At 35.8% G+C, this 13416-nt stretch overlaps 1 protein-coding gene across 1 annotated transcript; it reads right to left on the minus strand.

The window, feature by feature from the left end:
• Nucleotides 1-1765: 1765 nt before the first annotated feature.
• Nucleotides 1766-12431, minus strand: calb1 (calbindin 1). Its single transcript, XM_058374354.1, has 11 exons — nt 12301-12431; nt 11868-11944; nt 7894-7968; nt 7256-7336; nt 6749-6805; nt 5881-5958; nt 5736-5791; nt 5592-5631; nt 5455-5508; nt 4293-4364; nt 1766-2625 (listed from the first exon to the last, which is right to left on the minus strand). The coding sequence occupies exons 1-11, from the start codon at nt 12377-12379 to the stop codon at nt 2512-2514; spliced, it is 783 nt and encodes a 260-aa protein (XP_058230337.1). The 5' UTR covers nt 12380-12431; the 3' UTR covers nt 1766-2511.
• Nucleotides 12432-13416: the final 985 nt, after the last annotated feature.

Below are 13416 nucleotides of genomic sequence, written 5' to 3' on the forward strand. Positions count from 1 at the left end.
ATAATGTAGTTAAATTTTTACTTAAGTAAATAAATCAAATTCCATTAATTTTCAAGTGAAATTTTCTGTTAATGCAGTGTATTACTGCAACCTGTGAATAGATTAGATTAGATTAGATTAGATTAGATACAACTTTATTGTCATTGCAAAATACAGGTACATAGCAACGAAATGCTGTTTAGCATCTACCAGAAGTGCAAATAGTGGAAATTGTGCAAATGAACAAGTGCAGATAAATATCTATCTATCTATCTATCTATCTATCTATCTATCTATCTATCTATCTATCTATCTATCTATCTATCTATCTATCTATCTATCTATCTATCTATCTGTCAAAGCCAATGAAATGCAGTTGGCATCTAAACAAAAGTACATAAGTGGCATGATCACAATAAATTTGGAATAAAAATATACAGCTTCTGTTAGTGCTTAGTACTACTATATGGTACTGTGAGAGATATGCATTGACATTGCCCACATAACTTAGTATCAGTTCATTGTAGAAATGGAAAACAAGCTGAGAAATATTTCCTGAAAGGGATTGCTGTACATACTTTTTGTGTCATTTATGTAAATGCACAGAAATGTAATTTTTATTTTTATTTTTACATCTGTTTCTTGTTAAGAAAGAACTTGAAACTGGCAGAATGAATCTTTTTACAGCCTGGTAATACGTTTTTTTCCCCTAAATTTTCTTGCTGCTTCACTTTAATCGAGAACCATCGACAATGTTTAATGGCTTAGAACACACAAGAAACAGGGTTTGTGGAAGACCATTAAACTCAACCAAACACCTGCTTTTCTTAGGTCATTAATCTCTGACTGGAACTGTTCAATAAATGTATTGCTGCAGAAGAGAGAGACAGGCCTTGTTAATGCTGGCAAATGGTTCTGTGGCAATGTATTTCACCTGTTTTTTTCAGAATACCTTAGAACGAATGCTCAAAATCACCTCATGTTAATACCCCAAGGGTGAATGAACCTTTAGTATCTGTGCACTGGCCTAGATGTGCTCCTTCTTACCAAAATAACGCCACAAGTCTTGCAGCAAGTCTTCACAATAAGATATGGCTGTACCTTCCACAACTTTAAGAGCAACAGCTCAATTATAAGATAAGATCATGGGCTGTTTTTTTTCTTCTTAAGATTGCATTCCCACTTTGGATCTTACTATTTATCTGAATTCTTTTAGAGCCATGGTGGGGTCTGGGGACCTCCAGGTCTGTGAAGTGGGGTTGAGTTTGTTATAGTGGTGGAAATCATAACTCAGTGTTATCAAAGTGATTATTTTTTTATTACTAAGTTCCTATAGGTATTTAGTTAATTATTTAAAGAGATATAATCTAAAAATCAATAACTCAAAAACAAGTAGGCCTGTATTCATGTCAACTTGGACTTAACATGGTCTTTTGGTGGCTTGGTGGATGATTAGGAATAAAAGAAACACACTATTGCTCCAAATATTAGACAACATGTTATTGTAAACCTTTTAAAAATATAATATTGTAACATATAAAATAATATTTAAATAAACCTGTGCTGGGGGGGTTTATGGACCCTATTGGCTATGAAAGGTTTGAGAACTATTCTACACTACACCATACTGTAATAATAAATCAATGTCATGTGTCATGCTCAGAATTTGAAAATGATTGTAAATATGTACTTAAATACAGGTATTTTGGTTGCACATACTGGTTGCCTAATACTAAAAGGAAATATGTACGTTATGTGCATGGGAACAAACCACAACACACCACTAGTCGCTCAGATAGTGCTTTATTAAGTACAATATCCTCATACACAGTGTCACTGGGGGTCAGCACGTCATTCATTACAGTGCAAATACGGAAATATGAGACTGGAGAGTGGGCTGGGGCAATGCAGTTCATATAGATGTAGTATGTGCTTATAGATTCTTGCTGGAATTGTTAATGCCTCACAGCAAGATATGCCTTCAGTCGCAAACATGCACTGCGAACAGAAATTTAGCCTGCTGCATTTTACACACAAGTACTTCCCTATTTTATACTTTAATCCCATCCGCATTCCTCTACCACTTTATTGCTTTGGCTGTATTATAAGGTAGATCAATTTGTTATTATGAAATGATTTACTGATTCTGTGTGGAATTATGATCGGAATAAGGTTAATACACATGGAGCATCAGTATTTTCGGGGGAAATCTCTCATATCTTCTGGGTGTGACGACATATTTCATGAATGCAGCGACCAAGATTCTGGTCCTTGTAAGTATTGTATTAATCTTGTCTTTACAAAAATCTGTACATTTAGAAACGGTATAGAAACAATAGATTGAAAAGTATGTGGCATCCGTCTCTGGTCTGTGTACCTACATACACTCAGCCTGTACATTACACGTTCCTCAAATGAACAGAAATACATCCAGTGTTTAGCTATGTTCACATGATGAGTGAGCTTTGCTGGCGGTGGGATGTGGATGGAGAGGATTTAGGAGTTTGAGAGATGCTAACTGATGGACGAATCTCACATGTCTTCAGCACACAACACCAGTGCCAACTCCGTTCTGTAGAGCTTCCCTCCATCAGACAGAGCCATGATGGCTTTCTTATATATAGGGATTTTGCTGACTTCTAGAACCTGTCAAATATAAGAAGGTCTGCATTAAAAAGACAGTTTGTATCTCACCTGTAAAACTGTGCTACTTTAATGCCCTCCAAATGTTGCAAAGCATTAAAATCAGCCTAAAACCTGACTATCACCATCCATCCATCATATGCCAACCCTCCTCCACATGCTCTATTAGTGAAAGAGAATCACAGCTGAGCAGATATTATATGGATGAAGTGACACTGACATGGCAGTGGCATATTAGTAGGTGTTTTATTAGGATTATTAAACACCTTAGTGTCACTGCATGGCTGAAAACCATTCAACCAACATATTCACCTTGATGAAAAGCTATAAGAGCACTAATACTCCTTCATGCTGTGAACCTGCCGTCCTGCCTCATCCTAAAGCTGTTTTATTGGATTCAGATCAGATGACTGGGAAGGCTATTGAAAAACACTGAACTCGCTGTCATGTTTCATTTGTTTGAGACGACATTTCCTTTGTGACATGGTGCATTATCATGCTAGAAATAGCTAATAGAAAATGTGTAAATTGTGACCATGAAGGGCTGCACATGGTCAGTAACAATACTCAAATATGCTCTGACATTCAAGTGATGATTGATTTGTATTAAAGGTCCTAAAGCGTTCCAAGAAAACATTCCCCACAACATTACACCACCTCCACAAGCCTGGATTGTTGATACAAGGCAGGATGGATTAATAGGTTCATGCTGTCAATCTGTGTGCCTCATCAATCCACATTCATCAGACCTGGCTACATTTTTCCAATACATTTTTTTAAAAAACTGTCCAGTTTTGGTGAGCTGGTGTCCACTGCAGCATCAGCTTTCTGTTCCTGGCTGACAGAAGTGGAACCCAACATGGACCTCATGGACACATGCTGTTGTGATTCATCCACCTCTAGAGTTGACATGTTGTGCATTATGAGATGCTTTTCTGATTACCACAATCGTACAGAGTGGTTATCTACTATAACCTTTACTATAACCTTTCTGTCAGCTCACACCAGTCTGGCCATTCTCTATTGACCTCTCTCAACAACAAGATAGATAGATACTTTATTCATCCCAAAGGGAAATTCACAACAAGGCGTTTCAATCCAAAGACCTGCTGCACACTGGATGTTTTTTTTTCATTATTGCACTATTCTGACTATACTCTAGAGACTGTTGCATTTGAAAGTCCCAGGAGATCAGGCAGGTATAGAAATACTCAGACCAGCCCCTTCGGACCAACAATCATTCCACAAGAAGGATTTCTCCTCATTCTGAAGGGTGATGTAAAAAGGGCTGCATGAGTTTAGGCAATTGCACAACTGACACAATTGACTGATTAAATAATTGCATGGATGAGTAGGTATACAAGTATCCCTATTAACATATTTAGTAAATGTATATAAAAGGTTTATATAAATGGAAAAAACCCCACAAATGTTAACCTATGTATGTTATCAGATGTTATGGACTAAAGTAAACCATGTTTTTAAGTACTGCTGTAGTCACAGATCTGTATGCAGGGCACACACAAAGCAGGAGATTGGATTTTGACTGATGTTAGCATGCTTTCATGAGTCCGCCTCAAGAAATTGTGTTGGTGCAAGCCCACCCCAGCACTGGCAAAAATGTGAGTTTCAATGTAATCTTTCAGACAGCTTGTGGAATAGAGTCTCACCTTTTTGTTTTTCTCACACAGGTCTTTGAGCAGGGCATCCAGCTCATTCTCATCCATATAGCCATTCCTGTCCTGTAGGAGACAAAGGAAAATGGAAATGCAGATAAACACAGATGTTTCTTGGATACACAGTACAGTCAGTGTCACAGTATTTTATCTCCATGCCATTTTAGTATCTATTCAGTCATTAGTAATGCTTCATGTGGCACTCTCTGAGATAAAAACCAAAAAAAACCAAAACACCTATCAGAGAAAGCAGGCAGTGATGATTGGTTTTGTACAGAGTCAGTCCAATGCCACGCTAGCTTTTGTGCTGCTCATTTCATGCTACAAAGAAACGAGTATAAAAAGTTAATTTTTCAGTCTCTAAAAAATATGCTATTGCCCACTGTTCTGAAAAACCAGCACAGTAAGTTGGTCTTGATAATGTTAATGATGTGGAACTGCTTGCGTTAGGCATCACAGAGGGGGTATCATTCATCATGCACTGTCACTATCAACCTGAATGCAGTCTTGTGACCCTTTGCCACTTCCATCAGAATGACAGGTAGAGCTTAATGGGGGCAAAATTAATCAGCAAACAGTATATGGCCAAACCAGATGTGTGCCAAATGTGTCAACAGCATGCCAGTCTGCTCTAAGACACCTCATAGTTTGGCTAATGAGTATGTGCTGTCTCCTTTTATGCCAAATCTCCTCTCTGGGTATTCAAATATCCCAGCAACCTACATTGTGTGTGTGTGTGTGTGTGTGTGTGAGAGAGAGAGAGAGAGAGAGAGAGAGAGAGAGAGAGAGAGAGACAGAGAGAGACAGAGAGAGGCGAATGTGCAACCTGAAGCTGCCAGTCAATAAGGATCAGAGGTGCTGTCATCAGCAGCACAGAATTCGCTCTATTCATGGACACGCTAATACATTGTGGTGAAGCCAGAGCCAAGAACTCCAATAGTGCTGGAGGTGATATCCAGACAGGACACACTCTATGCATACTAATAACTGCTACCATAAGGACCCAAGAATAGACTCACATCTTGAAAATGCCTCACTGACCCATGTACCTGTCGTGTTTATGCTTACAAAGTATATTCTGTAGAAGTGTTCTGTGTAAATGGTTTGTCATTATTTTATATAATCATACCAAGATGAATATTGTGCAAGATGTTACCTTATCGTATAACTCAAAAATCTTGTTGAAGTCTTTTCTGGCCATTTTTACTCCCTGTAAGAGGAATTAGTGCTGTTAAATCTAATCAGAGGAATTGTAATGTATCTAAAACATGTTCAACCGTCATAATGTCCAACCTGAAATTTCAGCAGAAAGTTCTCCTGGTCTGGCAGTAGCCTGTTGTTATAAAGTTAATGTTATTACACATGCTAAAATAGAATTTGATCCAATAAACAGACAAAATGTGGTGGTGTTTTTTTTTAAGGGATGATGAAACAAACCTTGCCATTTCCGCCAGACACAATTTCCCATCATTATTCAAATCGAAGATTTTTAGCTGCAAGAAAAAAGGAACATTTCATCGATAGCATGTTAGGGAAACTTAATGAAATAAATCACTGATGTGTCTATTTGTGGTTCTTCTACCGTGGTTGATGTGTATTCCTCTAACTTCTTCTCATCAAATGGTTTCTTAGCTCTCTGAAGCAGGTCTCTCAAAAAATTCTGAAATGGAAGTGACAATGAATTCTCATTAAGACTCGCTGAACGAAATCAGCATTGGCTCAACAGCATTATGCTCTAACAGCGAACTGCTGATTGAGCAGCCATTCAACAGCATTAGTATTGTATTACTCTCACACTATACGTGACTATCATACTATTTCCAGATGTATAGCTTCCACTTTGTAGGTTTCCTACTGAATTTTTCTTCTTGAGAAGCCTAAAGACATTTTTAAAGACCTCTTAAAGACATTGTTTACTAATTTATAAATTGGAGCTACATCTAAATCTCTGACTCCATTATTCAGTTATTGCTCCTGTCCTCTGCTCCGGTATCTTATTGTATATTCACTGGTCAGTGGAAGAGTTTCAGCCCGTCATACGCTTTTCATGCACTTTTTTTTACTAACAGTGTTTAGACAGCCAATGACACAAAGTATTATTGTCTATGGAAAAGGCCAGCACTTGAGAAAATGGTAAAGGTTCACTTGGCTTTAGCTGACCGAGTCATAAATCACAGTTTTACATCTAAAACTCCCTGTCATATGTATCGAAAAAGGTCAACACCGTTCCTGAGTGACAAATCAATACAGGTTCTGTGGAGTAAAAGCAGGCAGGTAGTTTTTGGAATATTGGCCTGGAGGGTTGTATTTCTGTTACACTGGCAGCTGGAATATAAGGCTAAGAAAATATCTTTTCATACTGCAGTATGAAAAGCCCTGAGGTGCACTCAGAATGGCAGAGGTGGTTATTAAACTTGTACCTCTCAGATCAGGACACCATTTCTTCTTACCTTAAGCTCATCAGCTTCAATGTAGCCACTGTGATCAGCATCGTAATTCCTCCAGGCCTGTTGGAGAGGGAGAAAGAGAGACCAGCTTTGGGTTAGCAGAAATGTCTGCCTTCAATGAAATGAAAAGCATAACTATATTGAAGAAAACTACTTCTGTGAGTTTCAGCAAATTGTTATAATTCATGTTTTTATCATAATGTGGCAATGTACAGCTATTAGGCAAATCACATTCATTTGCCTCTCTGAGTTTAGTTCCAGGCTGCATAGTGTGAAATATTTCTTTTGTTTCTATTTCAGATTAATATTTCTTTTGTTTTTGTTTCTATTAAAGTAAATTGTACCTTACTTCATGTTTTGCTAATTTTTTAAAAAACATTTTTTACTTTTTCTTTGTACAAACAATTGCTTTTAAATGATCTTTATAAATAAAACTTACTTACTATAAAACTTTTATAAGCAATGCATTCTGAACAGTAAATATTACTGTTTTTTAATATCCAAGAGTACCTCCATAAATTCTGTACAGGACCTCAGCTGTTGACGGAAAAATAGCAGGAAATTTTCCTCTGTGGGTAGTATTTGTACCAGCTGCAACAAAAATAAAAATGTATATCAGTTAACAAACACAAAAACAAAAGCACGGCAATGAATTTATGTCAACAGTTGTTCAATTTTGTGCTTAAATCTTTGTGACAGAAAAGGTGAATAAACTTTATTTTATCACAGGACATCATCTCCGATATAAAACACCTGAAAGAAATTGAAAAAGTCGGTGTCCACTACAGTGAGCTTTTACTCCTGAAGCTTTTACAGCACTCTGTGGCCTTTCACTGAAATTGCCAATTTAACCAGACAATGTCTAGACTGGGAATTATAAATTATTGGTCAAGTGCACTCCAGCTGTCCCTTTTCATGTGTCGAAAGGTTTGGAGAAATAAACTCCCAGACAATATAATTACATGGAACGGTGGTCTCAGTCTGCATGTTATCTGATTTAGGTGTTCAAATCTTCTTTTGCCTCAGCTAACTACTCTGCATAAGCCATTTGTCAAGGGTTGATAAGATATACAATTTATGGCATAGAAACGCAAATGGAATGAAGTAATTGCACTTTTATATTATAATCAAGTCCCATTATACTTTACCTCAATGATATCTATTTTTCCATCAGCATTTTTCTCATATTCTTCCACAAAAGCCCTCATTTGCTCTGTTAGTTCCTGTGAAATACACATAATAAGAAAGAAAATGATTCACTATAGAGGACAGTCACAATAATAAAGCATGCTTAAACAAAAAAATCTGAGAAAGTGTACCCTTTAAACCATTTAATTATAATGGTATCTTGTTATTAAGTATGGATGTGAAAAATTCAGTTCTTCACCTCTCACAGAAGTGTGTTGTATGGGTTTATACATACTGCTGCACAAGCAGAGATTACATATATTATGTGTGTAATACTTTTAGCAGTGAAAAAGAATGTTTTCATGTAAGTGATATCTTGTTTTGCAGATGTTACACAAAATGAAATTGAACTATAAACTGATTATATGTAAACAGATTACTGTGGTATAAAAGGAATAAAACACTGGGCTGTGATGTCAAAACAACCTTGAATTTGAAGAGACTGTCAATCTTTGTGTGGATCTGAGTTTTTCCCAGACTCATCTTGAAGTAAAGTGCTTGTCTTAGCATAAATTAGAACACTGCAGTGATTGCACAGGAAATTTATCTTTAATCTTCACCTGAAGGTCAGTGAGCACAGCATGAGATATTTGCAAGAGATAGTGGGACATCACTGTCACAACATCACCAAATAAAGCTGGAGAAACGGTCCAGCTTTTATTTATCAGCAATTGTTTATATATCAGCCATCACTGTTTGCATGAAGCAATACTGTGCTAGATTTGTAGAACACGTCATCTTTCACACACTCGGCTTTTAGTGTGAAATCAGCAAGAATCCATTTGAATGTACATAACCGATTAAACAGGAATGCATTATTCATAAGAGCCAGTGTTAATTTTTCATCTCCTACTATTACTGTACTACAGAGCATTACACAATGAACTGTGCATAGTAATGATTCTGTCTTAGTCTGATTTGTCCTGGGGTATTGTAAGGTGTACATTTTTGGCTAATCACCGGTTAAATAGTCACTTCATGTGTTATGCTTTTTCCATGAAATATATATATATAAGCTGTAAACTCTCAAAGCTTGTACTTGAAGTTCCTATTCAAGTTGTTGACTTCACATGATTATTTAAATTCAGTAATGGCTTAGTATTTAATTTGGTACTTAATATTTCAGATACAGAGTGATTTGGGTGATTTGCGTATTTTTAAATAATCATGCAAATCTGGAAAATTGCTATTCATTTCCAAATGCATAAATTTATATCACACTACCATGCTTTGAATTAACACTGTCTAAATCATTGAAATATTGTTTATCTTACAGTCATCTGCACTCTATTAAGCATAGTCAAATTAAACATGGCAGCGGTTAAAAGAGGGAAACAAAACCTCCACACTTAGATTATACAACATTATATACTGACTACTGCTCCGATTCTGTTGCAATATTTAGTTCAAAAAAATTCACTGCATATTTATTTTGACAGCCTTTCGCCTGTCAGTCAGATGATCAGGACGGTGCCACAGCACATAAAAAAGAAAAAGGTGGCTCTAGCTTGACCATGATGACTAAGATCATAGAATCCTCAATTTAAACAACTATTAATTTAATACACATAATAATACACATTTCACCAGTAGTTATTTAATAAATAACAAATCAATTGTATTGTCATTGCCATTCACAGACAGCAAAGAAAAACCCCCGTAAATGGTCATATATGGTAAAGGATATCTAGGAGACAATGTGGCTTGTATCAGTTACTGTTTGCTCCGTAGTTCTGCTCTTGACTGTGGTAAGATTGCTACATTCATTGTACAGGCCATTATAAACAACGCACAAATTAATGTTAGCTACGTTACTGGTATTACCAATAATCCAGTTGTGTTAATGAGCTATCTAACTAGGTAACATTTATGAATCATGATTATCTTAAACAAAACTTTAAATGGCAGGAAATTTGTAAATATATATGTCCTAGGTCATTACAGATACGTCAAACATAATCATATAATTCCTCTCACCATGATAAGAACATGCAACCAGTAAGTGAGAGGCTGACTATGTTTTAAATAAAATATAACATGCTGTAAGATGTAAAAGGATTTGGGACTATTGCGGAACTGATAAGGGATTTATTGTTTCCTAATATCATGCCTAACACAATCCAGGTAATAAAAAACAAACTGAAATAACCCAGACTAGTCTTCACTGTAATTTAGATATCTAGATGCACAATAATAAGCCAATCTGCAGACTCTCACTTAACCTATTATGTAATAATTAATTATTATTATGACTAGTGGTCAAGAATGGTATTGCAATAAGAGGTAAAAGATGTCCACTGGGGCAGGACTTATTGTATGCTTCACTCTGCTTGAGAATGGGACCGTTAATGGCAATGTGGCCATATTGGGTTCGTTTAAAAATTCTTCATGGAGGAAAGAAATCAAATTCAAACATAATAATAATAAAAAAATCCAGTCAAAATAAAACAGATTTCCACAAAATGGTAAAGTGTAAGTGCAGACAGTGTGTCTGAGATGGACAGAACCATTTCTACTGTGAGAGATATTGCACTAAGTGGGTGAGGGAAAGGACATTTAAGGAGTGGATAATGTCCTTATAACAGAAATATATGTATAAAAACTGAGAACAAAAATATCTCCCATTTCTAGGGGCCAGTCTGTTCAGGTCATTGGTGTGATTTTTTGTGATGTATTTGGGCTGGAAAATGAGCTTAAACATGGTATTGCCGTGAATTCAATTGAATATATTGATATATGATCCTGATCCTCTCCTTTTAGCTAGCTAGAGTAAGTGGACTAGTTTAAATCGGTTGAATGCAATTACAACCCATGTTCCAAATGTTCATATGTGAGCTTTGCAATAGAGTAAAGCTTCTGTAAATGTTATATTCAGCAGCTTTAAAGTGCTCATTTGTTGTGGTTTGTAGCCTAATAGTAACAAAAGTATCAGGTTCAAATGTTGGTGCTGTGATTAAAAATGTCCAGTGTAAGAGTAAAAAGACTTCTAGAAGACTAATTATTCACCTCCATCTTTAATTGACTGTCTATATGCCTCCACCCATTGTTTCTTTTACACTCACTGTATTTATTCTATTTATTATTCCAGCTTTATTCTGCATTTATTCTAGTATTCCACCCATAGACCTAAGACACATCCCAAACAAGTCAATATTACAAACCTTTCAGTTTTCTTGTCCTTTAAATGCATTTACCTTGTATTTTATTGTCTGTCTTACTCTGTACAGCTCCCTTTATTTATTTTTTTTAAAACCTTTATATTAATTACACGCCCTCTTCTTATCTTCTTACATTTTTTTTTTTTACATTATGAAAAACGTGCTATTATTATGTTTTTTCTTGCCTTCTAGTTGACTTGTCCCTACCCCTACACACCATTCAGAGATAAACAAGGTGTCTGTAAGTCTGGTGTGAGAAATAAAATAAAGGCTGTTAATTTTTTTCCATTATATGATAAAAAAAAATCAATATAAAGCTTCCTGAATATCACACACAGCAAATAACAATTACAAACGTATTATGTGTGGATAAGTGAAATTCTAATAAGACCTCTGACCTAAACCCAAGCTCAGATGGTGCAAAGTCAAGCCTGGATGCAGAGACATGTGCATAAAGTAAACGCATGCACTTCTCAGTGAAATAATAAAGAAAAGATTACAATTAAGTATTGAAAATAGCGCATTGCTCAGTGATGCAAGTAATTCATTTCCACTGTTCATGCGCAAATGGATTTTATTCCTAACCTCACCCTGAAATGCTGAAAAAAGGCACAAATGCAATAAATACAATTCTGTCGGGTCTCACGCATAAAGTGTGTTCAGAATGATTGTAAGAACAGCTAGGAGTGATGAACACCATTTTTATCATTTAAAGCCTAACTTTTTTAGACGAGTTAAGCAGTTAGATCATGCTTTATGAGTAACAGAAGACTTACCAGGCCTGCTTGTTTCCGAGCTTGCTGAAGTTCCTTAATAAAGTTCTGTAACTCCTTTCCCTCGATATACCCATTACCTGGGAGAATTCAGATGGAAGTGATATCAGTGACAATTTAGAAAGAGTGTGAATTTCGATTTGTAGTACATTCGTGGTACAAAAAAAAAAAATAGCTCATTGTACATTTTAACATAATTCACCGGATCATTTTCTGGACAAATGAATGCAAATTAAATCTGGTTATCGGCTTGTATTTGATGGCACAATAAAGTTAAGGTGAAATTCATGTCTACAAAAAAATCTTGCAGAAAAAAAAATAAAAAAAATAAAGTTGCAAACTCGCTGAAAAAAATAAAAAAAAAATCAAACAAATATCCCAGAGAAAATGTTAAACTTCAGACAGTCTTCCTTCCATGAAATGATGACCACATTACCGTCATTGTCATAATGATGAAAGATATCCAGGAACTGAGAGGCAGAAATCTCTACTCCCTGAAGGTAAGAGCTGGCCATGATGCTGCTGCGATGCTCTCACACTGAGACAGCGCCTCTCTGATCGCCGCACTTTCTCTATATAACCGGCACTAACAGCCTTATGCTGGGAGGAACGGGACAAAATTTCACCCCACCTTCCTCTCACCATCCACCTGCAGCTTAGCGTCTAAATTAACACGTGACAAACATTGCTCTTCCATAGGTCAGTCCCCAATGTACTGTTTCTGTCTGCTCGTATAAAACGAAAGAAAGGCTTTGTGCTGAAATTAATGGACTGAGGGATGGCATATGTCTAGGCTACCTTTATAAATTGTTGCCTTGCTTTTAACCTGATATCATGAGAAATTCATACCAATTTGTACCACGTTTCAAAGAAGCCAAATGAAAGGAACAATGCCACCTAATCGTATATAGTCCCCTCTCTACAATTGTTTCATAGGTAGTTCAAGATTACTTCTCTAATACATTGTTCAAAAAAGGTATAGCAAGATATTGAGTTTACTCAGTATAATTCAGTTGCATACATGTAAAGGAATTTTGCTAATGTGGTTTGTTTTTGTACATCCATCTTAATTTCATTTGATCAAAACCCCGAATAATAAGCAAACTGATGTGCTCACTGAGCTCAGGACTGAACTCAGTCACTATCACTGTGAGACAGCAGCATTTCTAATTGTGCTATTCTACTGGACAGGATTTAATCAGGCTAATTTAATAATATAATAACTGCGTCATATTTATACTTCTTGTGTAATAACATTTCATTTAAACAAGCAGAAAGTTATGTAAAAATAAATGGAGCATAATTGAGCATCATGTTTTTATTAAAATAAATGAATAATAATAATAATTATAATAATAATAATGTTTTCATTATTATTATTATTATTATTAGTAGTAGTAGTAGTAGTAGTAGTATTATTGTTGTTGTTGTTGTTGTTGTTGTTGTTATTATTATTAGTAGTAGTAGTATTATTATTGTTGTTGTTGTTGTTTATGTAAACTATACGTATTCTCTTAAATTTACCCAACCACATATTCTCTTTTTTTCAGTG

This window comes from Hemibagrus wyckioides, linkage group LG01, assembly GCF_019097595.1.
Source record: "Hemibagrus wyckioides isolate EC202008001 linkage group LG01, SWU_Hwy_1.0, whole genome shotgun sequence".
NCBI classification, from domain to species: domain Eukaryota; kingdom Metazoa; phylum Chordata; class Actinopteri; order Siluriformes; family Bagridae; genus Hemibagrus; species Hemibagrus wyckioides.

What these genes read in the sequence shown, in the direction of transcription:
- calb1 (XM_058374354.1), bottom strand. Translation starts at nt 12,379, where the DNA reads ATGGCCAGCTCTTACCTTCAGGGAGTAGAGATTTCTGCCTCTCAGTTC. An exon ending in AGGAATACACATCAACCACG is followed by an intron (nt 5,792 to 5,880) that starts GTAGAAGAACCA and finishes TTTTTCTTGCAG; the next exon opens with CTAAAAATCTTCGATTTGAA. An exon ending in TTTTTGAGTTATACGATAAG is followed by an intron (nt 4,365 to 5,454) that starts GTAACATCTTGC and finishes TGTCTCCTACAG; the next exon opens with GACAGGAATGGCTATATGGA.